General features: G+C 50.3%; 1 protein-coding gene across 1 annotated transcript; it reads right to left on the reverse strand.

Annotated features, from left to right (window-relative positions):
• Nucleotides 1–268: 268 nt before the first annotated feature.
• Nucleotides 269–26,426, reverse strand: Bpifb4 (BPI fold containing family B member 4). The gene is made up of 16 exons (XM_041670980.1): nt 26,321–26,426; nt 25,557–25,619; nt 24,473–24,986; nt 23,480–23,584; nt 22,682–22,825; nt 20,679–20,742; nt 20,279–20,339; nt 19,233–19,324; nt 17,552–17,755; nt 15,676–15,729; nt 13,283–13,453; nt 11,419–11,486; nt 9,559–9,601; nt 7,608–7,671; nt 3,636–3,712; nt 269–292 (listed from the first exon to the last, which is right to left on the reverse strand). Exons 1-16 carry the CDS (start codon nt 26,424–26,426, stop codon nt 269–271), a joined length of 1,854 nt encoding a protein of 617 aa, XP_041526914.1.
• Between the last annotated feature and the right edge of the window lie 470 nt (nt 26,427–26,896).

Below are 26,896 nucleotides of genomic sequence, written 5' to 3' on the forward strand. Positions count from 1 at the left end.
TTCATGGAGACACCCCAACTGCAGGGAAAGTGAAATATTTTATTGAAAGCACAAGATCTCAGTGCCCAGGCTGTCCTGAGCAGGGCATCGTTGACCAATGGGCAGCAGCTGGATCCTTTCTCGGGATGAGGGCAGGAGGGGAGCAAGGTGGGAGAGTAGGGAGGGGACCTGTAGTGAAGACTGAAGGGACTTGGGAGCAGGATGCTGTCCAAGCCAATCCTCTGTAAAGCTGGTTCTGACGTCTTCTCGCAGTATCTGCCTCTGTCTCTCATGTGCTCAGCACCAGAAGGTCCTTTGGGGCAGAAGAGACAACCCTGTGAGGAGCAGGTGGCCCTGGCCGCAGCTTTGACCACTCGCTTGCCACTTTATGGGGTGAACAGAGTCGAGCAGCCTGGGGACCACCTTTCTGGACCATTATCTTGACCTGAACAGAGGATCTTGGGCAAGGTGAGGGACTCTTCTTTTTGTCCCTCATCTTTTTCAACCAAATCATAGAAGGGGCCTATGCCTGTTTATAGCCTTCCCAAATGCAGTAGACATAACTTAAGGATGTTATACAAAGAAGTAAATAGTGCATAGATTGGAACCCTAACAAAATGTCCAACATGAGTCTGCCTTAATACAGATAGTTGAGCGAATACATAAATATGGGAGTTGAGGGACAGCTCTTTCTTACATAAGAATTCTGTTTAATAAGCATAAAGGGAATTACAACGCAGAAAGTTGAAACTGGCAAACCCATGGCGATAACTATTGCTGACAGGAGCCAAAGTGAGTGGGGGGTGCAATGGGAAGCCAGATTAGTGGGATCTATGAGTTTCCCTACAAGGTGTGTGTGAGTCACAGTTCCTCCACGAGCTATGTGGGTCTGCCAGAGTGTCAGAAGGTGGCTTCACACTGGGGAAGCCTGACAGGAACCAGGTAGTAACCAGGGAGACTGCCTAGAAGAAGCCCAGTGGATACACCGTGCCCTGGCAGGTGACAGTGGGAGAGAAAACCTCAGTCCCATCACAAGGCCATGTCAGCTCTGTCTAAGCTGAGGCCCTCCCCACAAACAGAAAATGTCACAGTTGTGCTGCCAAGGAAGTGTGAGGCTCCATGAGATGGCAGGACTCAAAGAGGACAACACAACACAATTTGAGACGTCCAAGAGCAGACCCTGAGCAGGACAGAGGACATGCAGGGGAGCTGATGGAGCCATGCACTGCTGCTCCCTGCTTGATTTTGGCTGGCAAGCTTGAGTTATATAAGATGCTAACTCGAGAGGAAGCTGGGGAAATAGCATACTGGAGTGATCTAGTCTTGCTCTTTTTTAAAAATTTTCTTGTAAAATTGAAATGCTATCAACACAAAAAGATAAAAACAAATGCCTAGATTTATATAAAAATGATGAGAAAAAAAAACAGTACAAAACGGCTACAAGGCCAGGCCCAGAGCCAAACTTATCTCCAAATTTTCCAGATGCGTGTTTACACTTCCTTACAGAACTGTGATAGTTCCTACTTGAAAGACCCCAGCTTAGCTGCTGTAATGCCATTTTGCAAGGCTTTCACACAAACAAAAGTAAGTTCAAGGTAAAGTCGGAACTCCTAGGCGGCCAAAACAGGATATCTGTGGTCAGACACCAGGCCTAGGAGGGGAACGAACAGTTCAGGGAAAAACTACATGTACCCTAGATAGGGCCAAGTCTGCTATTATTATCAGACCTTCATGTCTCCGGGAAACTTGTCCCCTAAATGAACCCATCGCCTTATTCGAACTGACCAATGAGATCCCTGTAACCATGCATTACTTCCCTATGCCTGCTTTTGCCACCCTTTTCCTATAAAAAGACCTTCTCCCAGCCTGCAGGCGCACAAGTCCTCCGAAAGGACTTTGCCGCCCACAGGTACCTGTGCCCACCCAATAAACCTCTTGCTAATTGCAGCTAGTGGTCTCGACTGTTCCTTGGGTTAGGGGTCTCCTCCTGAGGGAAGGATCACTCTGAGGGTCTTTCATACTTACTCTGGATAAATTCAAATTATATAGTTTAATTTAGAGATCAACACAATTCCCTTACTGGGATTTGAAGGGAAAATAAAGCACAAGTCATTAATATAAAGTAGTAGGTATTTTGATATGGAAATTATCATGTGTGACTGTTTAGGCAGGAAAAACTCATTTCTACTGTTTCAAAAAGGCCTGGGGGTAGGGGCAGCCCCATGGAGGGGCAGTGTGTGAGATCACCACATGTTATCTGCAAACCCCAGTGTGACACTGGGTAAGTGGTCTGCCCCGCTGGCACTCAGTCCTTCTCCTAGTGTGCAGACTCTCCACCATTACCAGTGCTGCCACTGTCTAGGTCCAAACATCAGCAGGAGATTTTACCGAAACCATGCTATGGTACGTGGGCCATCCGCTCAGCAAATCCATGTCAGTCCTGTTCCTGTGTCCCAGCCCCTTGCTTACAACAGCCATACTGTTCATGTGATGTCATGCCATTTCTCCCTCAAACACCGCAAGATGGGAACTGCTGCTCCCCATTGATTGACAGTTTTAGATAGCATCAGTCTTGGAGACACCCAAAGGATGGGACCAGGGCAGGCACCCCTGGGGACAGTTCCAGGCCTGTACTGTTCATCCAAGGTCACTGTCACCTCCCTGAAGTACTCTCCAGATGTGGAGGGAGTATTGATCCCCAGGCCAAGCTCCAGTCACAATGTGTGTGTGCTTTGCACACTCAGAAGAGTGCAAATACACACAGCTGTTGCCAGGGACAATTCCCCATTTGGAAGGCAGGCTTATTCAGTCCATTCTGGGAGTGTGTTCTGAGCAGATAAACTCTAAGCTTAGAGTCTTGGATGTCCCTCCCGCAGCATGATACTGGGGGCAGACAGATCCATAAGGCCTACCACATTCTGAGGGCTGTGCAAATCCTTTCTACTTGGATTCTCATTTTATTCTAAAAGTATCCTAATGGCTACTGACTCCAGCTAGAAGAGTGAAAGTCAGAGAAGCTGCGTAACCTGCCGAAGGCCACCCAGGTAGAGGTGGGCAGAGGTCCTGAGTCTTTGAGCCCGGTGCCCTCTGGGTCAGAGCCATGACTGAGGTAGAAATTCTAGTAAGCTCAGGATGAACGAATCTGGCGGGGTGACTTCTGACTTGAATGTCTACCTGAGTAATACGCGGGTTGAACCTGGCCTACACTTCCCACGGGTTGCCTGCCGAGCACACCTGTCTTTTTATAATGGAAACAAAGCCCCTGAATTCGAACTTCCAGGAACCTGCCATCTGTGCCGTTAGTCAATTGCTTCATGAGTGTGGATCTCTACGAGGCTGGGGTAGGCAGGTTGGAACTAGGACTGAACTTGTTTCCCGCCTCCTCTAGTGTGTGGGCCCACAGTAGGTGTTCAGTGAACTCTGCCACACTTCAGCTTGGCACACCTGCCACTGCTTAGAGCCTCGGCTTTCCCAGCAGGAAAAGGGGAAGCCACAGGCACCAAGTTTTCCGTTTTGTACCTTGGTCCCTCACTCTGGTACTGGGTTTCGAAAGGGAAAACTCTAGTTGCCCCCCATGCACACATGCACACACACACACACTTCCTCTCACTGCTGATGGCAGGAGCTGAAAGGGAAAGTCCTTCCTCTCTCCTTACCTCCAATACGTCAATGTCGGCATTGCTGAAGTCAATGTTGAGGATTTTGGGCAGAGGGACTCCAGAACCCAGGACAGCTGTAAAGGGGGTGAGGGAGAGTCAGGTCAGGTGTTATCCATGTGGCCCAGAGGTGGCAGCCTGGCCAAAAGCAACCAGCATTTGCAAGACCATAGCTGTCTTTTCAGCCTCTCAGGCGTTGTCCTTGAGGTTCCTGCCCAGAAGAAGCCCAGGCTGGCCTTAGGCTTGCTGTGTAAAGGGGAGGATGACTTGAGCTCTTGCTCCTCCTGATCCATCTCCAAGTGCTGGAATCATACACCACCATGGCCAGTTTACGGCGCTGGGGACTGAACCCAGGACTTCGTGCATACTAGGAAAGCACTTTACCAACTGAGTCACGTCCCCAGTCCCCTCCATGATGGGTTCTGGGCCTCCCCTGAGACTATTCACGCATCTTGTTATATACAGTGCTTCCTTGACCTTAGGCCAGCAACTAGGCAGCTGCGGCTTCTGCCCCACTCCTAATTTCTGCCACCAGAGAAACTAAAGCACATTCATTCTGATTTTCTGAACTTCATGCTTACCCACGTCAGTGCCTTGGGGACTGTCCCTAGAATTAGAGAACAGGAGGACTAGCTGCGGAGTGGAGAAACAGAATTATGCACATGGGTCCCCAACATGAGAGTTGCCACGGGGTTTCGTTTGGTTTAAGATGTCAGAAGCAAAAAAAGAAGGAAAAGCGTGGGATGGCTCAGCCTGGAAAGGGGCTTGCTGCACAAACCTGCTGACGTGAGTTCAATCCCCAGAACCCGTATAAAGACAGAGAACCAACTCCACACAGTTGTCGTCACACATGCACTGTGGTACACATACATTCCCACATATATTGTGTAAATAATAATAATAATAATAAATGGAACTTTAAAAACAAACTCAGAGGTTATATAGATTTGTCAATTAATGTACTAAAAAGAAGAAAGGAAAAGAGGAAGGTGAAAGAAAGGGTAGGTGGACTTTGTGATTAACTGAACTTGACCTTTCTGAGCCCAATAAAATTTGGAACTGGGGACACTTGGGACCTGCCCTACAGGGTTATCTATACTGTTTCCCAGTCTCCCTTGGCCACAGAACCATTTTCTTAAGGTGCTATTGTTTCATGGGCCTCTGTACTTTGGGAATCATAAATCTAGTCAAATCTCTCACTTTTGAAGAGGATAGATTGCATTTGGACTTCCTAAGCCAAAAGGATTTTCTTCAAGGATACTGTGGTAGTTTGAAAGAAAATTCCCCAAAGGGAGTAGCACTATTAGGAGGTGTGACCTTGTTAGAGAAAGTGTGGTCTCATGGGAGAAAGAGTGTCACTGTGGAGGTAGGCTTTGAGGTCTCATGTAAGACCAGTGTATCTTTTAGATAGATCACTTCCTATTGTCTACAAGACGTAGGACTCCGCAGCTACAGGACCATGTCTGCCCACATTCTGCCATATCCCAACCTTGATGATGATGGACTAAACCTCTGAACTGTAATCAAGTCACTCCCAATTAAATATCTTGCTGTGGTCATAGTATCTCTTCACCCAATAGACCTCTAGCTAAGACAGAAGTGGGCACCAGGGACTAGAGTATTGTGATAGGTTTGACTACGTTTTTGTTAGGAAGAATTTGGACCTTGTACTTTGGCTTAGTAAAGGAATGAAATGCTTTAAGCACTGATAAATGGGCCATACTAGTAGGAGCATGGAAGACAGAGGTGCTAAGTGTTATTTGAACTGTTGAAACCTCATTCGTGAGGTCTCAAAGGAGAAGAATATTAATATGTGGCTTAGAGATCATTCTTGTGATATTTTGGTGAAGAATGTGACTGCATTTTGCCCTTGACCTAAGAGTCTGCCTGAGACTAAAGTGGGGAGTTCTAGATTAATTCTGTTGGCAGAGGAAATCTCAAAACAGCCCAGTTTAGACCCTGTTGTGTGGCTGTTAGTGACAACTCTAATGAAGATTTATAATGAAAAGGGGTAAACTGGGCAAATAAAAATACAAAATGGACAGATTGAGAAAAGCGGCACCAGGAAGTGGAAAGAGCTAAATCCTGTGTTCAAGGAGATAAAAGGATTAAGAAATGGAACGAAGGGAATCATGGCTTGAGGGCAAGACCCTACCAACTAAATTTCCAACTTGTGAAAAGGAATTAAAGACAAGTTAGAGCCAGATGTGGTGGCGCACACCTTTAATCCCAGCACTCAGAAAGAGGCTGGCAGATTTCTGAGTTTGAGGCTAGCCTGGTCTACAGAGCAAGTTCAAGGACAGCCAAGCTTAGGCAGTGAAGGAAAACAAGGAACTGAAAGATGAAGACATAATTAAAGGAGAAAGCCGGATCCCAGCTCCAGCGAGCAGCAGAACTTTGTAACTTGGGTCACGTGGCTCTAGAGTGAAGGATAGAAGGAAGGGGCCATGGAATGCACCTCCACAACTCAGAAAGTCACTGAGGCCAGGCCTGTGTCAGGGGTGTCCCTGAATGGAGGTCTAGAGTGGCCATTGAGTGAAGTGTAAAGTTGAAGCCTGAATTGCCTTGGGGACCCCAAGAGGTTAGAAATGCCGAAACTGTGGAATACCTGCCAAGCAAAGTTGTTAAGAGGGAGTGGAACCAGCCAAAGAGAAAGAGGTGTGCTGCAGTCAAGAAAGCTGATGGGAATTGGAGACATCAGACGTGGAGATGCAGAGTTTGCCCAGCTGTCTTGCTTTCGTCTGCCATTTCCTCACTATGCTCCCTGCATTTTGGAACAGCAAAGTTTATCATGCATCATTTGATGTTTGAAGTATATGATCTGTTTTTTTTTTATTTTGATTTCATAGTTAAGAGATTATATGAATCTCAGATAAGACTTTGAACTTCAAACTTTTTAGTTTTGTTGAGACTGTGATAGACTTTCAGGACTTTTGAAGTTGGACTAAATGCATTTTGCATTATGATATTGTCACAAGCCTTTGGAGGCCAGGGAGCGGAATGTGGTAGTTTGAAATAAAATGACCTCCAAAGGGAGCGGTGCTATTAGCCTTGTTAGAGGCGATGCGTCACTGAGGCTAGTTTTGAGATCTCATACACGCTCCAGATACCGCCCCGTGTTTTAGAGCACTTCCTGTTACCTGCAAGATGTAGGACTCTCAACTGCCGCTTCAGCACCTACACTCTGCCGTGTCCCACCATGACGATAATGGACTCAAGCTCTGAACTGTAAGCCAGCCCCAGTAAAACGTTTATCTTTATGAGTTGCCATGCTCATGGCGTCTCTTTACAGCAATAGAAATTCTAACTAAGACAGATAACAAGCCAGGTAAAAGGTCTCTGGCTGAGGTCTGCCCAGTGCTGATACTTCCCTCTCTCCCTGCTAGATTCCTGGGGCACTTAAGGACTCAGGAGGGATCTTAAAGGTGTAACAGTGAAGAGAAAGAGTTTAGAAGGAAACACTAAATACTTGGAAGTTCAGATGACTCATCTCTGGGCGGGGCCTTCTAAAAGTTATTCTGTGATTCGTAAAATTTACACACACACAAATTTCATAAGGATCAGAAAAATTAAAGACAACAACCAAACAGGAAGCAGATGTGGGAGCTGGGGAACCATCCTGTTTCCTGTCAACAGAAATGTGGGCATTTGTTGCTTGCTATGTAAAGATAAAAGTTGTCATGGGCATGGTGGTATACAACTGTTATCCCAACATGTAAGCAGCTGAGGCAGAAGGATCACAAGTTTGAGGCCAGCTTGGGTGAGATCCTGTCTCAAAAAAATCTAAAAATAATTCTTATTAACTTGTAAGCTTGAAGAGCATTTGCCTTCAGAGACTTAAATCACTCTATTTTAATAAAGTCCTTGAAATGGCACGGTACAGTATAGTGTACACTCAATATATCTAGTAAGCCAGTAGTCGCTAGGTCCCTGACCCACGTAACCCCAAGAGGCTTGGACGCCTCCTCTTACCATTCATCGCTGGCATAAAGGCTAGGTCAAAGATCTTCTCAACCAACATTTCCAAGATGAACACCTGTGGAAAAAGAGCTGAGTTCAGGCAGGACTGCAATCCGCTCTGAGGGACCCTGGAGGACCTGGGGGACCTAGAGTCCAATGCGAAGGCCTAGTGCTGCTTGATAGAACCCCAGAACCCACAAATGACAGTCCCTCGGAGCCCTTGGGTCACCTGCTCACAGTACAGAGAGAAAAGATGAGGATCAAAGCTGCTAAGAGGCAAGAGGCAAAGAAGGCGTGGCTCCTCCCCTAGGAGGCTGGGGATCCATAGCTAGCCTGTACACCCCAGCTCAGCCTCCAGGGGCCAGTGGGAAGGCTCTGTACCTCTCTGACCTTGAACTCCCTCAGCTGTGCAGTGGATCCACCTGCAAGGACTCGGGGATTCTGAAGGGATCCTGTCTCTTGCCTGGCCTTCAGCCCTTAATCACATAGTCAGCCCTCTGCGTCCATGAACCCTTGCTTCTGGACTCAGTCAATGTGCTTCAGAATATTGTAAAACAGAATTCCATTTATTCTGAGGCAGGAAGATTGCCATGAGTTCAAGGTAAGCCTGGGCTAGCAAGATAAGACTGTCTCAAGAACAACAAAAAATGTTTTAATCTGCACTAGATGTGTTTGAGTTCATTCTCCTCATCATGATTCTCGGAGCAATGCAAATAATAAATAGTCACATCATATGATCAAGAACAGATGGAAAATACACGAAAGGAATGACTGGCCACATATAAACAAAACGCTACACTGTTTACGCACAGGGCATGAGCATCCTGGGGACCCTGGAGCTAATGCTGGTGCTGAGGGGCAGCTACACAGCAGCCCTTGACGGCTCTTTGCTTTGGTTTCCTGTCTGCACACAGGAGTGGCTGAATCCTACTACGCCATTGAAACCCAGAGCAAGTGATGGATACAAACACGGGGCTCTGCACAGGCTGTGTGCGGCCACTCCTGCACGGCTCGGCTACCTGTGACAAGTCACACAAGTCACTGAGTTTGCAATCCTTATTTCAAAAGCAGGGTTTACTAACTGCCAAAGTCACAAGAATGTAGCCAGGACTAAACGAGAAAAGCTATTAAAGCAGGAACTTGATTTGAGCCGCCAGTGTGCCTGGGGACTTCATGTATTTCTACTATGCTCATGGGATGTGGTGCTCCTCCCCACTGGAGTCCGGAGACATCTGTTCTAGCTGGAGCTATGAAGTGCGGGAGTTTCTCTGCCTAAAACTGAGCTGGTAACTTTGACGTCACTGGTGTTGGAAACAGATGGAGAAGCTCAAAAGCAAGAGACAGGAAAAGGGATCTGTCTTTCTCAACACGTGCAGAAACCTCACCCAAGCCTAACCAAAACCAGTTCATTTGTAAGAGGGGGATGGAGATGAAAGGGGAAGGAGAGTGCTCCCTTAAGAAGCCTCATGTGGGGATTCAGGGCTGAACAAAAGCAGTGGCAATCAGTCCTGATTCTGAACTCCTCATGGACCCTTAAAGGCAGCTAGCTCTCCAAGACCCGAAATTTAGAAGAGAAATGAATCCAAACCTATTTCTTTTTTTTTTTTTTTTTGTAGGAGAAAATGGAGGCTCGGCATAAGTGGGCAATGCTCATAGTCACACCTGGGTCAGTGGTCCACAAATTCCAAGGGGAGAAAGCCCCCCAAGCACCTGGCTTCCCTGGGTCCTCCTTGTTCTGAAGAAAAACGACTTGGGTACAGCCCAGGGTGTCAGCTAAAATGAGCAGAGCCATTGGCAGCAAGCAGGATCTGTGAGCTCACACCCCGCCCCTTGCTCCATCCCTCCTCAGTCTCCATCCATGAGAAGGGTGACAGTGCCAACGCCAGCCCCCTGTGATTAGCAACCATGCTGGGCTCCGCTAGGCTCAGAAGAGCTTTTCTGATGCCTAAACCCTAATACTTACATCGAAGTTGCCCACGTTTGAAGTTCTGAGGTTGAGGCTGGTCCTGCAGTAAAAGAAAGTGACTCATCAAGAGGGGTCGATATCATGACTGGGAAACCCACAGACACAGTTGACCCAAACTTGTGGGAGCTCAGAGACTCTACACCGACAGCTGGGGAGCCTATGAGGAACTTGACCAGGCCCTCTGCATGTGGGTGACAGTTTTGTAACCTGGTCTGTGGGACCGCTGGCACTGGAACCAGGACCTATCTCTAGTGCATGAGCTGGCTTTTTAAAGCCCATTCCGTATGGTGGGATGCCTTGGCTTGGAGGCTTGGAGGCTTGGTCCTGCCTCAGCTGAACATGCCAGGTTTTGTTGATGCCCCGTGAGGGGCCTTACCCTTTCTGAGGAGTGGATAGGGGTAGGTTAGGGGGAGAAGACATGGAGGAGGGAAGAGAGGGGAACTGTGGTTGGTATGCAAAATGAATAGAATAAAATTAAATTAAATTTTTTCAGAAAAGAAAGTGGCTCATTAAAAGCAACAATGGCCCAGGACTCATAACCAACAGTCAGAAGCCTCTGGCAGTACCCACGGGAAGGCTCATCCTGGCGGGATCAATTACAGGAATTCACTTTCCTATACTGAGTACTAAGAACCTTTCAGACCCCAGACTAACAGGGGTAAACCTGAAATTACAGCTTTGCCTCAGACCGGCTGTGCAATCTTAGGAACTTCACCTCTCTGAGCCTCAGTTTCCTCATCTGTAAAGGGGATCCTGCAGGACTAAAAGGGGATGGAGTCCTCCGAAGTAGCTGGAGCCATGTGTGATGAGTAGCCAGCGCCCTGTGTGGACACTGGCTACCTCTACCTCACTTAATCCTCACAGCAGCCTCCTGGTTGGACATCCTAAGGTTCATGCCCAGCCCTCCCCTCCCCCGCACCACCCAAATGTCCTGACACTGCACACTGTCCATGTCACCATCCCCACTGAGAAGCCCAGCTCTCTTCCCCGGAAGTCCCTGCTCTCCCCATGACTGTTCTTCTCACCAGATCTAGCTGGTCAGCCCCTGGACCATCCTGGGTGGCCTACAGCACCACTTGTGAGTGTCCTTCATCGCTGGGCTACATAAACACTGATCATCAGAAGGAAAGCTCTCCCTAACCTAAGTGTCTACTGAGAGTCCAAAATAGGGGCTTATGCATCTTGAAATGGCAGTGACAGCAACCCTTATTTCTGCATAATTAGGTCAAGGTTAAACAGATAAACTTCCAGAACCTTCCTCAGCACCTTCACCAGAGGCACCCAATGGACGGCAGTCTTTTGTCATGAATTTTATGAAATAGAGACTATTGTCCCAATCTTCAGATGGGAAGACTGAGGCTCAGAGAAGTCATCTGACTGACATCACACAGTCGTCCAGATCTAAATGGTACTGCTGAACTCTAGACACAGGGCTCAGCATTCAGGACAACGGGCATCTGGACCTGCACTGGCTCCTAGCTCCACTCTGTGTGGCATTGAGTTAGCACACCCACCTCTCTGAACCTTAGTTTCTCATCTCTGAAACAGGAGAATGATGGCCCTGATGTCATGGGCCTTTAGGAAGGTGACACACGTGGATGAAGGACCAAGAGCACCTTATTGTCCCCAGCACCGCGCTGAGCCCTGATGCGCTTCTTGGCTCAGCGGGTTCTCTAGCTCTGTTCCTGGCGCTGGCCCACAGCGGGCTCAGCAGACAGGCTGTGGTCAGCTCTGCAGGCCCTCACAGTCACACAGCAGACTCCACCCCTGCCTGGCGGCCCTGCGTGAACCACTTCCAGCAGTCTCGGTCAGGAGACATGCTCTGAGGAGCAGAAGCATGCACGCAGATCCTCTTACTTGTCCAGCTTCGCGTCAATCATGAGCTTGTCCCCTTCCACGGAAAATGAGGCCAGGAGGTCTGTGTCCTGGAGGGAGAGGAGGAGAACAAACACCACTGTGGTCTTGCAGACCGCTGCAGGCCGGATGCTCACAGTGTACAGCGCCCACCGGCAACCCATTCACCTGAGTATGGTAGGTCACTCCTCTGCCAAGAGGCCTGTCCTCCTCATAAGCACAAGATTGCCAAGAGTACCCCAAAACCCATGGCTCGCTTTCAGGAGTCAACCAACACCCAGCACTGTTTCCACTTACGTCTCTGTACTGGCAGAGTGAACATTTCTCAGAGACATGCCCAAGACTGGCATTGTGTTCACAAAGACCCCCAAGATCCCTTCCGGAGAGAACTTTTAGCCTGTGGAACTTACTGGGCGTGAGCCACAGAAGACGCAATTGGGCAGCGTCCATGCCAATCATAACTGCCCTGCCCCTTAAGAGAGGCATGAAATGTCCAGACTCCTCCCCTTCTTCAAGAAAATGTAGTCATAGGAAAACTTCTCATTACCCCACCGAAGCCTTCCTCCAATAAATAAAATAAAACAGTCTTATGAAAATTAAAGTCTGCCTCCAGCAAACTGAGGGAGTAGAATTGATAAGACAATGGTGGAGAAGAGCCAGGGCCCCGGTGACAGAGGCAGGGGTCTAAGCTGGCACAGGAAGCCATCCTGAGGAAATGCTGTCTGTGCCAAGGACCAAAGGGTGTGCAGTGTTTGAGCAGATGGAAAGGGTACGAGAGTCATTCGGGCTGTAGGGGAGGGCAAGTGCAAAGGCCCTGAGGCAGGAAAGAGGGAAGCATTATATAAGAGAAAACAGGGTAATAGGGAGGTGAGAAGATTCTGAGGCTGAGGTGGAATAATCTGGGCCGGACTAGGCCAGACTGTGTGAGCCCAGGAAGCCAGAACCACTGGTGCATCACCATGGCAAAGTGCTTAGCCAGCTCACATGGCAGGGAGCACACACACTCCCACTTCCACCTCTCATCTGATGATGCCCAGATAGGACATCCCCCATCCTCGCTCCTTCCACAGTGGCTTGTCATACTTCAGCTAGAGAAACCACTTTCTGACCTAGAAGTATCTCATTGGTCCCCAACCCCGGGAGCAACAGGCACTGTGAAGACACAGCAGATGGGACCAGAGCCCTGAATGTCTGCCTGAAGCCCCCCTCCTCTGGAGGGAGTGGTCCTTAGTGTGCATCCCTTTGGAAATGTTTCCTCAGCGCTACCATGTGCTGGGCCTGGGTCAGGCTCTGGGGATCTGACAGTGAATGGGATCGGTCTCTGCCCAGCAATAAACTCACAAGTTGATTTTGTTACATCAGGTTAAGACTTCAAGCCTGGGAGACACAGTGTGGGAGGGTTGTATTTCAGGTGAGCGATATGAGAACAGGGGTCTTGCTTTAGATGAGGAGTGTGAGAGGAACCTCTGCGAATATGGTATTTGAACAGAAACCTACTGTAAGCAAGGGTGTGAGCCATGCAGACAGCGAGGGACAGGCCAAGCAAAGGCCCTGTAGTTAAACTATGCTTGACTGTTCTGAAAGGCATTGGGGAGCTGAAATGTGACCAAGAGGAGACCTTGCAGGACTTTAGGACATTGCTTTCCTTCAGAATGCTGAGGAAAGCAGGGGAGAAGGGTGGTTTCCATTTTTAAGACTCCGTGAGAAGTCTTCTGTAGTATGCAAGGTGACAGTGTTCACAAGAATGTCTCATAACTTGGCTGACATTTGTGGGGACTGTGAGGATGTGAAGAAGACAGGGGCCTGAGGAGACCTTGTCGCTCTGTCTTTAGACCTGGCTGTTAGAGCTTCACCCTCAGGCACATACCACATCGATGAGGCAGATGGTGGTCTCTACATCATTGGGCTGGGACACTACAACCTCCGAGGTGGCAAACACCTTCACCAGTGCCTTGTCCTTCTGCAGCGTCACAGACGGGGGATTGGGTACTTGGATCCTGATGGTGAGTGGACGGGACTCAGGGTACTGCTGGAACACCTGTGGGCGGCACCAGATGTGTGCAGGGTCACCAGAAGTGGGTTTTTGTCAGCCAACTTTCAAACAGAATGGGCAGAGGTGAAAGCAGGTCCCCCATCACAGGAGGCCCACACACTCCAGGAAAAGACATGGACCCACTGTGGAGTGGGGAAGAGACTGCCGGCCCTCTCTGATGCCCTCACATATGAGCACCATACAAACTACATGTGACAAGATGAACAGATCAATGCCAGACACATAGAGATTCTTGGTAAATGGCTCAGAGTCAAGTGGGATTTCCTGAAGCCTCGGGCCAGGTACATAGTGACAGTCAAAATTTTATTAATTCAATCACTCAAACTCTGGGGCACTTTTTACTTCTGGCCTAGAGGAGAACACAGCATACTGTCTGTGGCCAACTGGGGAGCACAGCGCCCTTTGCACCCTTCCAGGGACGTGAAGGAAGCCCCAGGCCATCTCAAGGCAGAGTTCACCAGGAAGAGCTGGCCGGGTCCCCTGAGTGTCCCAGTGAGGGCGCTTGGGCCTGTTTCTGCAGATCAGATTCCCAGCGCTAACCTGCTGAAAAGACGAGTTTATCACAGTTACTAAACACCTGATCAATTCCATGTAAAACTCTTTCCTAAATATGGAAATTAGGCACCAGACACTACTCAAACCCTTGGTCGTTTTCAGAGGGAGTGGGGAACACCTGTTTCTCAAATAGAAATTGCCCATGGCTGGGATGAGGGGGATTAAGCCTAAGAAGACAGGTCTTGATCTTGACACAAGTGTGCCGATAGTCTTCTGTGGGAACTCTTGATCAGTGAACAAATTCAGTATGTTCAGCTATTTAACTCACCCTGAGAACTTACCCTCAATGGTGTGAGCATCAATAGTCAGGCATTTGGCCAGCTGACTTTTCACAGAGATTTTCAGGATCATTGCCCCCAAACAGGCAGTGTCTCTGAAAGACTACAATACCTCCTTCAGAGAGACCCCAAGGCAGTTGGAACTGTGTCTCCAGATAAGCAGGGCTCCAGGAGGCCACCAGAGCCTGGGTCAAGCTCTCTATGTGGCTCCAGCCATGTGCCACTTTGTCTAGCCTCAACTCAGTGGCCACCTCGAGCCATGTAAAGCTCCGTGTCCTTGGTCTGATCTCTCTGTGCCTGGTGTGCAGCTGAGAACAGAGTCTGTGTCCCAGTGAAAGAGGAGATTCCAGGACAGACTCATGAGCTGTCCAGAGCAGTGAGCACACAAACTGTTCCAGTATCCAAGGTGGAGCTGCAGAAACTTAGGACCAAGGATGTGTCTGCTATTCAAATGCCAACCACACGAGGGCAGTAGCGATCACTTGCTGAGCTTTGTTCCCAATCTCTATCTCTGAGCTATAATGGAGCTTATGGAAAGAGATGGGGTAAGGTACAGAGGACTGTAAATGAGTACCCTCCGCCCTGTGTGGCACTTCCTACCCATAGGGTTCTTTGATGCCAGGGAACAGGCCAAGAACTAGGGTTGGGAATCGAGAGACTTTTGTTCTGCCTTTACATGGCCACTTGAAAGAGAATCTGTAAAGGATTAGCAAGAACAGCTGTTAACATCTGTCTGCCAAATGCCCACTCTGGGCCTTTGTTTCCAGATGAGAAAACAGAGGCCTGGACAGGTGAGGTCAATGGTGATGGGACTACACCTGGGACATGCCGAGTCATGCCCAGCTCTAAACACCTGCCAGCTCCCTTTTCAGCTGTCAGGTGCCTATGTGTGCCCTCACTGGATTTCCCCCTAGACAACCTGGACAAATGCTAAGACTGTGTCCAAGGTCACACAGAGGGAGATCACTAGCCTGGTATATGCAAGGCCCTGAGTTCAAACTCCAATCTTACTTTGTCACCCAGCCAAGGAGTGGCCAAGCCAGGAGACTATGCAGGCTGGTCCCCACCACCAGGGGTCAGGATCTGTCATCCTTGTACTCTCTCACCAGGATCTGGTCTCCACACCTACCCCGCCCGAACTCCAGGGAACCGGGTTAGAACCCTGCCCGAATGCAGAGACAAGGCTGTCCCCCATTTCATGGCCATCACTGTCTGCAGAGGGCTCTGGTCGTGGCTTCTGTTGTCTCTTACCCAAAGGGTGCCACTTAAAACTTCAGAGAACTAACTATATGTTATATAGTGAGTGACGTGTGGCATTCCCCTAAGGACATAAGCCAAGTTAGAGACAAGGACATCTTAGGATCACTCACTTACCTTGGGAATCAAGGCCCCCAGTGTGGACGTGGTGAGTGGAGGGAGATCTTCAAACTGTGGGACAAGGACAAGGTCATGTGAGTCCTGAAGTGATGGGGACAGGTAGGTGCTTAGGTTCCAGTACATATAAAACAGACAGATCCCCTAGGAAGCCGCACCCTCCAAGAGTACACTCCAGACCAGCCGTTGTGTAGCCCACATCGCAGTTGTGTGGCTCAATGGATGGGAGCAGCCACTTAGGCTTTCTGCCTACAAATATGGCTTCATGTGTTCAAGGTAAGCCCAAATCTTTCTTCTCTGGTGGAATGCTTTGGGCATTCTTTAGGAAAGCTTGGCCAAGTCCACGTGTGCCACCTAGTGTCTGCTTGACCTCTCTGCTATTTCCTTCTTGTCTCCTCCATGTCTACTCGTTTCACAAAATGTCAGATGCCAAACAATGAAATGCAGGGCCGAGAGAGAGAGAGAGAGAGAGAGAGAGAGAGAGAGAGAGAGAAACAGAGAGAGACAGAGACAGACAGAGAGACAGAGACAGAGACAGAGAGACAGAGACAGAGAGAGAGAGAGGGAGACAGACAGAGAGACAGAGAGAGAGAGAGAGAGAGAGAGAGAGAGAGAGAGAGAGATGCACTGTCTGGGCAGAGCACCAGTCACATGTCCAAAAGGGACCCTTAAACACTTAAAACTGCAAGTGCTACCTACACTGGACCTAAATGGGCACTTTCTTCAGCAGAATTACATATTTTCGTGATTTGGGTAACAAATTTTTTTCTCATTTTTAGGAGAAGCAGGATGGATACATAGATTTATAGAATGTATGGGTGGCTAGGTGGAAGATAGATGGATAGATAGATGATAGATCAATAGACAGATAATGGAAGGGGTACTCATAGATGGGTGGGTGGATGGATGGGTGGATGAATGGATAGATAGACAGGGAGACAATGGGTGGTGCCTGGGTGGATGGTAGATGCATGGGTGGACTGGCTGAAGGACAGATGTCGGGATGGGTGTGTGAATGGCTGGAGGGCGAGTACATGGATAAATGGTGAATGGAGGGGTAGATGGACAGATGAGTGGGTGGTGAGTGGATGGGAAGGTCATGAAGAAGGTATCTGGAGAGATGGATATGAATCACATTTGACAAAATAAGATCTAGGAGGCACAAGTGAGCATGACTACATTATTCTGCAGCCATTCTGGAGGTGGGAAATCTCTTAAAGGGACTGGGGGGATTGACTCCTGAGCACTACTCCAGGGTATTAGTGTCTTCTTTTCATGCTTCTTTTGATTGCTGGTGCATGCATGTTGGTTAACTGAAAGAATTATAAGTATTCATATTAAGGTGCTCACATGTGAATATGCTTTGCCTTTCAAAAAGTAGTGAAATAAATCACATCAAACAGAGAGCTAATGCCTCCTCGTGGGACCAGAAGCAGATTACTGCTGTGCCTATGAGGCTCGAGAGAGGCTCTGGTAGACAGATAATGCCTGGGTGGATGGGCAGATAAAGGATGGGTAGGTGGGTGGTTGTATGAATGGATGGGTGTGTAGATGTATGTATGGATGGATGAATGGATGGGTGGATGAATGGATAGGTAGATGGATGGATGGGTAAGTGGATGGATGGATGGATGGATGGATGGATGGATAGATGGATGGATGGGTGGGTAAGTGGATGGATGGATGGATGGATGGATGGATGGATAGATGGATGGATGGGTGGGTAAGTGGATGGATGGATGGATGGATGGATGGATGGGTAGATAGATGGATGGGTGGGTGGATCACCATCTTTGGAGACCCTGGAGTATAGGGTAAATGACAGGCTAGGAAGGACCCCAAACCAGGCACTCAGTGCCATGCTGGGCTGACTCACCATGCCATCGGTGATGTCGATGTCCAGCGCGCCTTGCTTCTGCAGCATGGTCAGCACAGAGCCCAGGAAATTAGCCGAGATGGCCAACTGGGAGTTGGTGTTGTCACCCATGGGGGGAAGTTCTGGCATCTGTGGCCTGGGCAACACAGCTGGCCTCCCCAGGGGGTAGTCAATGAGGTCGCCTCCTGCCTCCCCAACTAAAGTCTGAGGAGCACAGAAAAGGGGAGGGAAGAAGAGGAGGCTGCAGTCTGGAAGAGGGTTCTGGGCAGGTTCTTCCCAATTGCACCCATGATTCTGAGCTACCCTTATGGACAGCCCTTTGTCTGCTTAAAAGGGAAGGGGGTCATGGCAGCTCTTGCTTTATGGTCAGTTGCTACTACAATTATTACAGACAGTCATGCACACACCCACATGCATGGGTACACATGCACGCACACACATACACTGTGGCACAGAACCCGTGTCTCAATATATGCATGCATCTGTGCCTGCGCCATCCACACTGGCCCATCCATCTCCAAGGATGATGCCCTGTGCAGTGTTCCAGGTCTTCTCTGGACTCAAGGGCCAGCTACTCTGCCCTCACCTTCCTTCTGCCCCTCAGCCACCAGGGCCAGCACTGGGCCAGCCACCCTCCCACGTCTTTGCCACCCCCATGTTCCCCCACTCATTTCTTGTCACCCAGCCGGATTTAGCTCAAGGGCTGCCTCCTCTTAGAAGCCCTCACTGACCTTGCTAATGCATCCTAGTGCCTGTTTTAGGTACTGTCATGGTGCTGGGCCTGTAATTGCCAGTTTGCTTAAAGGATTCTCATGGCTTCTCCTACATAGACCAGAAGTTCTTTAAAGAGAAGCTTTGTCCAGGACCCAGGCCTGGCAGCACGCCTCTCCAATGGGCATGTGTGTCTGTGCACATGATGCAATGCAACCACGTGACATGGTTTGCATCTCTGCGCTGAAGGCTCAGGAGAGCATCATGTCCACATGATCCAGGCTTGGCCTGCCTACAAAGGGACCCCTGCACAGTGAGTACCAGACCCATGTAGTGCTGGAGGAGTTGCTCAAACCAGCCCACAAGATCCAATCTCCCAACTTCACCTTCAGTGAAGTCAGGTTCCCCAGGTCGTCACTGACCACCGTGGGAGTGTTTGTACTACATACAGAAACAGCAAACGCTGCCAACCAGAACTTTTGAAAAATCATCAGGAGCAGGCTGTTAGCTACATACTAGCATGCTAATGGCCAGTTGTTTATCCAGCAGACCCAGGTTCCAGCAGCTGCAGACACCAGCAGCTGGGTGCCTAGGTTCAAAACCCAGGCATGCAGTCACTAGCTGTGTGACATTGGGCAAGTGGAGCCACCTCTCTGTGCCAGTAGACAAGTCTCGTACTGTGGTTCCTATGAGACTGAGCTCATCAGCAGGAAGTGCTCACTGGGATGTGCGTGACTCCCAGGAAGCACTGAAGAGTGTGTGAGGATGCTTCCCAGATCTGCCCTTAGGTCTCTAGTCCACAAAGGGTCCTGCTCAGATGTTGCTTATAGCATGCATAAATGCCTCGTGTGTGTTTCTGAGTGTGTGTCTCTGTGTGTGTGTGTGTGTGTGTGAGGATGTGTGTGTTCCCATCCAGCCCATAGTAAGCCACACTCAACTTTAGGGAGAAAGTTTGCAGCCCATCACTTACATTGAGATCCAACTCAAGGAATTCTCCAGTCACCAGCGGGAGGCTGGAGAAGGTGTATTGCACACTTCCAAGTATCCCCAGAGGCACCAGAGCTGCGGGCAAAGGGGAAGGTCACGTTTTGGTTCTCCTCTCCAACAGACCAGACAGTCACACCTCCAATGCCCCCACACCTATGGATGTGTTATGAGGATGGGGTATAGACCAAACAAGGCCCCGTGCTTCAAGGCAGAACCAGCTCTGTTCCAAGCCCAGCTCTGACTCTTCCTTACTGTGTGACCTCAGGCAGGTTGCTGCTCTTCTCTGGAACTTACTCCCTCCTTTGTAAAGTGTGTTCAGTGTCACCTTTTAGATTTGTGGCAGGGTTGGGGGAGAAATCCCAGTGTGGATGAGCCCTGTGAGCTGTGAAGTGCAGTGAACCAGGGCACGCCTACGACGGCAGTGTGCTGCTTGGTCGGATCCCCATCCCCTGACTGCTGGCAATAAACCCTTTGTCTTCTGTGCTTCCTTTCCTCATCTCAGAAAACCATCCTCAAACTGCCTGGGGTCCAGGGGACATGGGCTCCCCAGCAGAGAGGGCTCCACTGTGTGACTGCGGGAATTCAGCACTGAAGCATTGTGGGTGCTGCTGTGTGGATTATGCAGTTCCTGTGTGCACAACCATACAGGACTAGCTTGCTTTCAGGAACAATCTCCAGGAAATTCAGGACTAAGGGTAGCGTTGAAGCCTGGTCCTTGGGACGGGATCAGTGTCTGTACTGATGCCTTTGAGAGAATGAGGAATCTCTCCAATGCCAAAACTGTCAGGGCAGAGCCAGGCTTCCATCCAGGATTCTGGCTGCTGCCTAGGCCAGGCCTTCCGGATCCTAAGCAGTGCATGGTAACAGCAACAGCCAGTGTGGAAGGCCTGGCTATTCCTTTGAAACTGCTGGGGCTTACAGTGACTGCCCACCACCTTGTGCCCTCCTCCCAGCTGCGGCAGGGCCCCTGGGGCTAGATCCAGCAGGCAGCAATAGACATTGGTCACACCACAAAGAGGGAATACTTACAATCTACAAGACCCAGTTGGTCATTGACAAGACCCAGGACCACGTCTACGATGGGGCAAAGCTGTGGAGAGAGACATCAGGGAGCTCAGGAGGTATGACGCTGGGGAGGAACATTTGCCCCAGCATGGTGGTAGTGATGGATTGACTGTTGTCTATGGGCCCTGTCCTCTCCACAGCCCAGGGGAGGGATCTCTCCTTATTCCCACCTTTAAGATGGGAAACAAATTTAGGGAGGTGTTGAGCTCTGTCACACAACAAGAAAACACCCCAGCTGGGGTCCAGAGCCATGGGTGCTCAGACTGGACCTCCCATCTCCGCACTCACATAGATGAGCCATTCCTGGCTCTTTCCATCCCACTGGGCCACCTGCCTGACCCTGGAGACACGATCCCTCTCTTACCAGGTCAGGGAGGACGTTGGCCAGCACTCGGTTCACTAAGTTGTCCACCAGGTTGGGGAGAAGCCTACAGAGGGAGGAGCAGGATGGGACAGGCATGGGGGGCTCTGGGCTGTCCATACACACCAGTGTCTAACTCTGTCTCTGAGCACTGAGAGTCCCCGGGCCCTAGTCAGAGGCACTGGACAGAGGGCTCTCCCTAGGCCTGCCCACATAGGCCAGCAGCAAACTTACTTCCCTCTCTGCCTCCCCTTTCCTTTCTCTCTTTCTCCACCCCTTCCATTCTCTCTTTAACCTAGCCTCTATTCCCCTCATTCCTTCCCTCCCTTCTTCCTTCTCTCCCCTTTCCTTCTTTCCTTATCTCCTTCCTTCTTTCCTTCCTTCCTTCCTTCCTTCCGGCTCTGTTTTGACAGAGAGTCTGGAACATCCCAGATCCCTAGCTGCCTAGACCTTCCCTCCAACTCCTGTGGTCTTCTGCAGAGCTAAAGGCTTGTCATCTTCCCAGGGAACAAATGAATTTACTACTTTATCTAAGTTCACAGATGGCATTCCATGTGCTCAAAAAACATTTGTGGATGGGACAGAACCCTAGCAATAAAAATAACCACACACTCAAAGACAAGTAAGTGGAACTGAAAAGGTTGGGTGGTGGGAGCCATTTAATAGATCAGGAAGGAGACCAGAGAACTGACCAGAGTGGGTTCTCAACGCCCACCTGAATCCCAGCTGGTGAAGGACAGAGACTGGTTACACACACAGATGGTGCACAGATAGTCAGGCAGACACAGGTGGACTCACTCCTTAACATCATTGCTGTTCAGCCCTCACACTGACCCTGGGCCCCTCCCCAACAAAGAACTGTCACTTCTCTGCCAGGCTGTGGGGCAACATCCTAGAGAAACACCAGCTTAGACTCCTCCCCAAGGTTTGCCGTGCACCTTGGTTCTCGTTGTAGATGGATTCACCTGTCCTGGCACTCCTGAGGTCACTAGGAATATACACAGGGGCACACACAGGTGCACATGTACTGGTGTGTTGGAGACAGTGTGCCACTGATATAGTGATAAACAGACAGGCAGACAGACAGATAGACATAGATATATAGAGATACCTATTCCCTTATGAGAAGTGATAAGCTACATTAGACCTCCCATAAAACAACATCTATAGACAGCATTTCATGTCACAGAAACAGATGGACAAAACAGGGAACGGGCAAATGAATGACAGCTCATCCGGAAGCAGCAGGCAGCCTAAGACGTCAGACAAGGGCACTTTAGTGTTTGAGCACAGCGAAGTCACCCAGGTGAATAAAGGGAAGGTTTTAGAGCAGGCACCTGCTTGCATGGAGAAGTGGGGGAGAGCCACACTCTCCTTCCTCAACAGGGAATAGGGACACTAAGGACCGAGGGTGTGAACAGAGAGGCATTCATCTCTAAACTGTCAGGAGTGTGCCCTCATCCAAGGTCTCTTAGGTCTGGGGACAACGTGCTGACCAACGCAAGAATGCCTGACAACCCTCTAGACAGGAGAGGGGTTTGGTCACATTGTAGAGAAGATGAAAAAATATCTCACATATGCCCTCAATCTGGGCACATTGATTATAACCTGATGAACATTTTCTCCAGGGGTTGGGACACTCAGGGATGCATAAGCCCTCTTCGATACTTTCCTAAACTGACAACAGGTCAGATTTTGTGCCAACTGCTTTACCCTCTTTATCTCAGTTCCCAAAGACAGAGTTTACCCCATTTCACAGACTGAGAATCCAGAGCTCGGGACCAACAGAGCTGTTCAGGGTCACACAGCAGCAATGGAACTGAGATTTGAATCTGAGCAGGTCTCTCCTGGGCTCTAAAGCACAGCCCTTGAATTGCCACCAAGCAGGTGCCAGCCAGTGTGGATGGCTCAGTAGGAGTGACCTCTGTGTGGGGCCACCATATTTCCTGCATGGGTGACCATAGTGCCCTGCAGCCCTGCCCTGTGCCTCTCCATCTCACACTCACCCCCGAAGCAGTTTGACTTTGATGCCCCCCAGGAGGGTGTCGCAGCGCTCAATGACCAGCCGCGGGTAGCCTGTGCGGTCCATGGTCAGCCGAACTTTGGCTGTGATGTTTACCTCCACTGCAATATCCAGGAAGCCAATGAGGCTGGAAGAGACCAAGGGACCAAAGAGACCATGAGCCACTCTCGCCACCAGGAGTCTTGGCATTCTGCAGGCCTGTCAGGAACCTGTCACCTCAGGTTTTAGCACTGGTTCTTTCTGAATTTGTGTCTAGGGGACCCAGACAAGTGCTACCCTACCACCTCAAGGCAGTGTGATAAATCTCTCTTGACCTCAGCCAATGAGAATTTTAAAGTCTGGGAATAGGACTTGGTACAAACTCTGGTTTGTAAGGTAACCATCCTGACTTTGTAGACAGGACCTCACCCCATGAGGAAATGACGCTATGCTAAGGCCCACCCTCCAAGGTCTGTATAGTAGGTGTCTAGGAAGGCACTCTGACTGTGCAGACAACCAGAAAAGGAGTGCTCTTGCTACCTTGGGCAAGTAAACTTAAGAAGACTCAATGGCATTAGGAGGATTGTCTAAGTTTTAGAACCCAAGCTATTCCCTACCTCCAGCCTCCAAGACCCTAAACACCACCCTGGGCTGCCTTTCCTGCTGAAGGGACTGAAGGCCGACTTGGAGATCAGTCACTTGCGTCCTCCCTCCCTGTCCCTCCCACCATACACGATGATGAGAAGAGGCAGCTTGCCCCGGGTCCCCTGTCAGGGACCCCTTCTGAGGCAAGAGCACGCACCTCTTTCCGTTGATGGCCACGCGGGTATACAAGCTCAGGTAGACACCCACACCAGGCAGGAGCCGCACAGACACCCGGGGAAGGGTAAGCTCCACAATTCGTAGCCTGCATGCGATCAAAGAGGTGAGCTAGCGACAGCTGCCATACTGCCTCAGAGCACCCTCCCTCACCGCTCCTCCTCTGCTCCCCACACTCCATCCTCCTACCACAGGGATGCCTGAGATCCATGGGCAGAATATGGAGAAGTTCAAGGGAGGAAACGCCACGGCCCAGCATCCCACCCCTGGGGGCATCTGTTTGCACATCTGTGCCTTTCATTTCCTTAGAATCTTTGGCAAAGACGCTGCTCCCTGCCAGATCCTTCCTGCACACTCCCCAGACTCCAGCCAGGGTTCCCAGGCATGAAGCCACCCGCCCTGAGCCCCAAGCTGGTGAGTCCCTCATTCTGCACACTCTTCCTCCCCAGCAGCTCCTGCCAGCCCTTGCGACTGTGTGAAGGATCTTTCTTCAAGCCCACACACCTCCCTGGCCAGAAAGCTCCCTGGGACTTTGTGCCTGTTTTCAGGTCAACGTGTCCCTCACATCCTAAGAGCTCAGTCTATTTGTTGTTAAACATCTATGGCAGGGAATCTGGCCATGGCTGGAATTATAAGACATAATTACAAGCAGGAACTCTAATGTACTTCATTATGCGATTAGAGCATACGGTGTACTCTATATGTCACACGGTTTTAAGTCCTTGGCTTTTTCTTTTCTTCATAAATTGAGTTATTTGACCATTCTACAGACCAGTAAATTGTGAATCAGAAAGGTGAAAAGAGTGTCCTAATGTCACACAGAAATAAAAGAGACATTGCCGGGTCTAGGCTTCTAGCCTCATTCATGTGGACCCTGCAAACTGTAACTGGGACCTGCCAAGATCTCCTCCGATAGCCTCGGTGCATGGTCACCCACTTGTGGCTAGCAGTCAGTAGGCAGAGCTCCCTTCCTTACCCAGTGATGCCTTGAACAGTGCTCAGGATGCCTCCTTCACCCAACACACCAAGCACACCACCTCCTCCTAGAAGTCCTCCATCTCCGAGGAGACCACCTCCTCCGAGCAAGCCACCTTGGCCTGCCAGAATGCCTTCATTCGCCAGGAAGCCTCCGCTGCCCAGCAGGCCTCCGGGACCAAGTGCCCCAGTGGCCACCCCGGCTGGGATCTCTCCAGGCCGCAGCTCGCGCCGGTGGAGCCGGCCCACCGCCGATGTGTCTGCAGCAGACCTGTACCGCCCAGAGTTCCGGTGGTAGGCATAGTCTGCATGGCGGTAGTCCTCATGACGCAGGTCCCTGAGGTTCCCGTCAGGCTCCAGGATCTCCCCATAGCGGTATTTGCCCCCCAACTGAGCGGTGTTGTCGTTCTTCTCAATGTGCCCATATTTGTAATTACCACCAAGCTGTCTGCCATTGGTGTATACTGGGGGGGGCTCTCGAACATGGAAGTCGTTGTAGGGGACACCACCAACACCTCGGGGAAATTCAGCTCGTCTGTAGTCATCATAGTGGTGCCGACCACCACCCAAAAGGCCGCCACTGCCCCCCAGCAAACCCCCACCTCTGCTCCCTCCACCACCCAACAGCCCTCCACCACCACCTAGCAGCCCCCCACCATGGCTACCACCACCACCACCCAACAACCCTCCACCACCACCTAGCAGCCCCCCTCCACTGCTACCACCACCCAGCAGCCCCCCACCATGGCTACTACCACCACCCAGCAGCCCCCCACCATGGCTACTACCACCACCCAACAACCCTCCACTACCACCTAACAGCCCCCCACCATGGCTACTACCACCACCCAGCAGCCCCCCACCACTGCTACCACCACCCAGAAGCCCCCCACTACCACCCAGCAGCCCCCCACCACTGCTACTACTGCCACCCAATAGGCCTCCACCCAACAGATCACCACCACCTCCTCCACTCCCACCACCAAGCAGGCCCCCCAAGAGACCTCCTCCCCCACCACTGCTCCCTCCACTTCCACCAAGCAGCCCACCCAGGAAGGGCCCACCACCATCACCACGGGCTTTACCCAAGGGCACCTCCCTCAGGGCGGAGCGGAAGGCATCGCTTGTCTGTATTGTGCCTGAGATGGCTGTGGAGAAACACAGGGGTCATCCCTGGGGCTCCCCTTCCCAGTCCCCAAGCACCACCTCAGAGTATCACTCTATTGTGGGGTCTCATCCATCCCCCCGCCCCCAGTTTAAAAAAAGCAGCAACAGATCAAGAAGACAGAGCAGGACCCAGTGAGCTCATGTCCTGGTCTTACCGCTGTCCCTCTAACTAGGTTCCCACATGATTGGGCCAAACCTTGTATCCTCACTGGAGCCCTGGGCAGAGATTGGGCCACAGCAGGTCCTCATTTCTCAGAGCATAGAGTAAGGATTTGAGATTTGGAGGCACCTGTACCTGAATTTCTGTGCTCTGGGGACTAGACAGGTCTCCAGAAGTCATCCTATTAGCCCTCCGTACACCAGTCCTCAGAGGTGAGGATAGGTCCACCCACTTTCCAGATGAGGAAACTGAGATCAGGTTGTATAACCAGGGTTTGAATCCCAGGAAGGCTGGCTCTGGGGCCCAAGTTCTTAACCTCTGCTCTCTACTGCCTTGAGAGGATGAGCTGGTGCCCAAAAAGTGGCATCCAAGAGAAAAGGGAAACTCCAGCCCAAAGGGAAGAGGCCACCCAGTCACTAACCACGGAGTCTGCTAGCGTGGAGAGTACCCAGGTACTGGAGAGCTGGCTTGCCTCCCCTGCTCCTCCCATCCACTCATGACCCCCGTTGGGATTGGACTCACCCTTGCCCAGTACATCTTTTGTAACTCTGAGGACTGTGTTTGTGTCTTGAGGTATGCCACACACAGCTGCCACCGCCAGAGCAGCCACACACCACGCGGTCCACATATTCATGTTGCTCTCCTGTTGAAACACCGTGTGTCAGACTGTGACTGTCCTCCCATCCATCCCTTTATCCACTCACCCATTCATCCATCTGTCCATCCACCCACCCACTAGTCCATCTGTCTACCCACCCACCCATCTGTCTATCCTAGCCATTCGTCCATCCATCTACCCATCCACTCCCACATCCATCCTTCCTTCCATCATCCATCTGTCCTCCTTGTCTTTATCCACTCAGCTCTGGTCAGCAGGCAAAGATAAGCACCCTTGGCCTAGGAGTCACATGAGAATCCCATGACCCAGAGACAGGAAACTGACCAAGGTTACACAGTAGGACATAGCCCAGAATTCCTGACATCACTTTAAATTTGTTCGAGGGAAAATTGATCTAGTGGCAAGATCACTCATTAAACAAATGATCCCAGAGCATGGAAATCAATCGCCCAAGGTGGAACTGAATAATAGATCTGTAA

This window comes from Microtus oregoni, unplaced genomic scaffold (genome assembly GCF_018167655.1).
Source record: "Microtus oregoni isolate MIOR12 unplaced genomic scaffold, Mior012 000020F_ref0000438, whole genome shotgun sequence".
In the NCBI taxonomy this organism is placed as follows: domain Eukaryota; kingdom Metazoa; phylum Chordata; class Mammalia; order Rodentia; family Cricetidae; genus Microtus; species Microtus oregoni.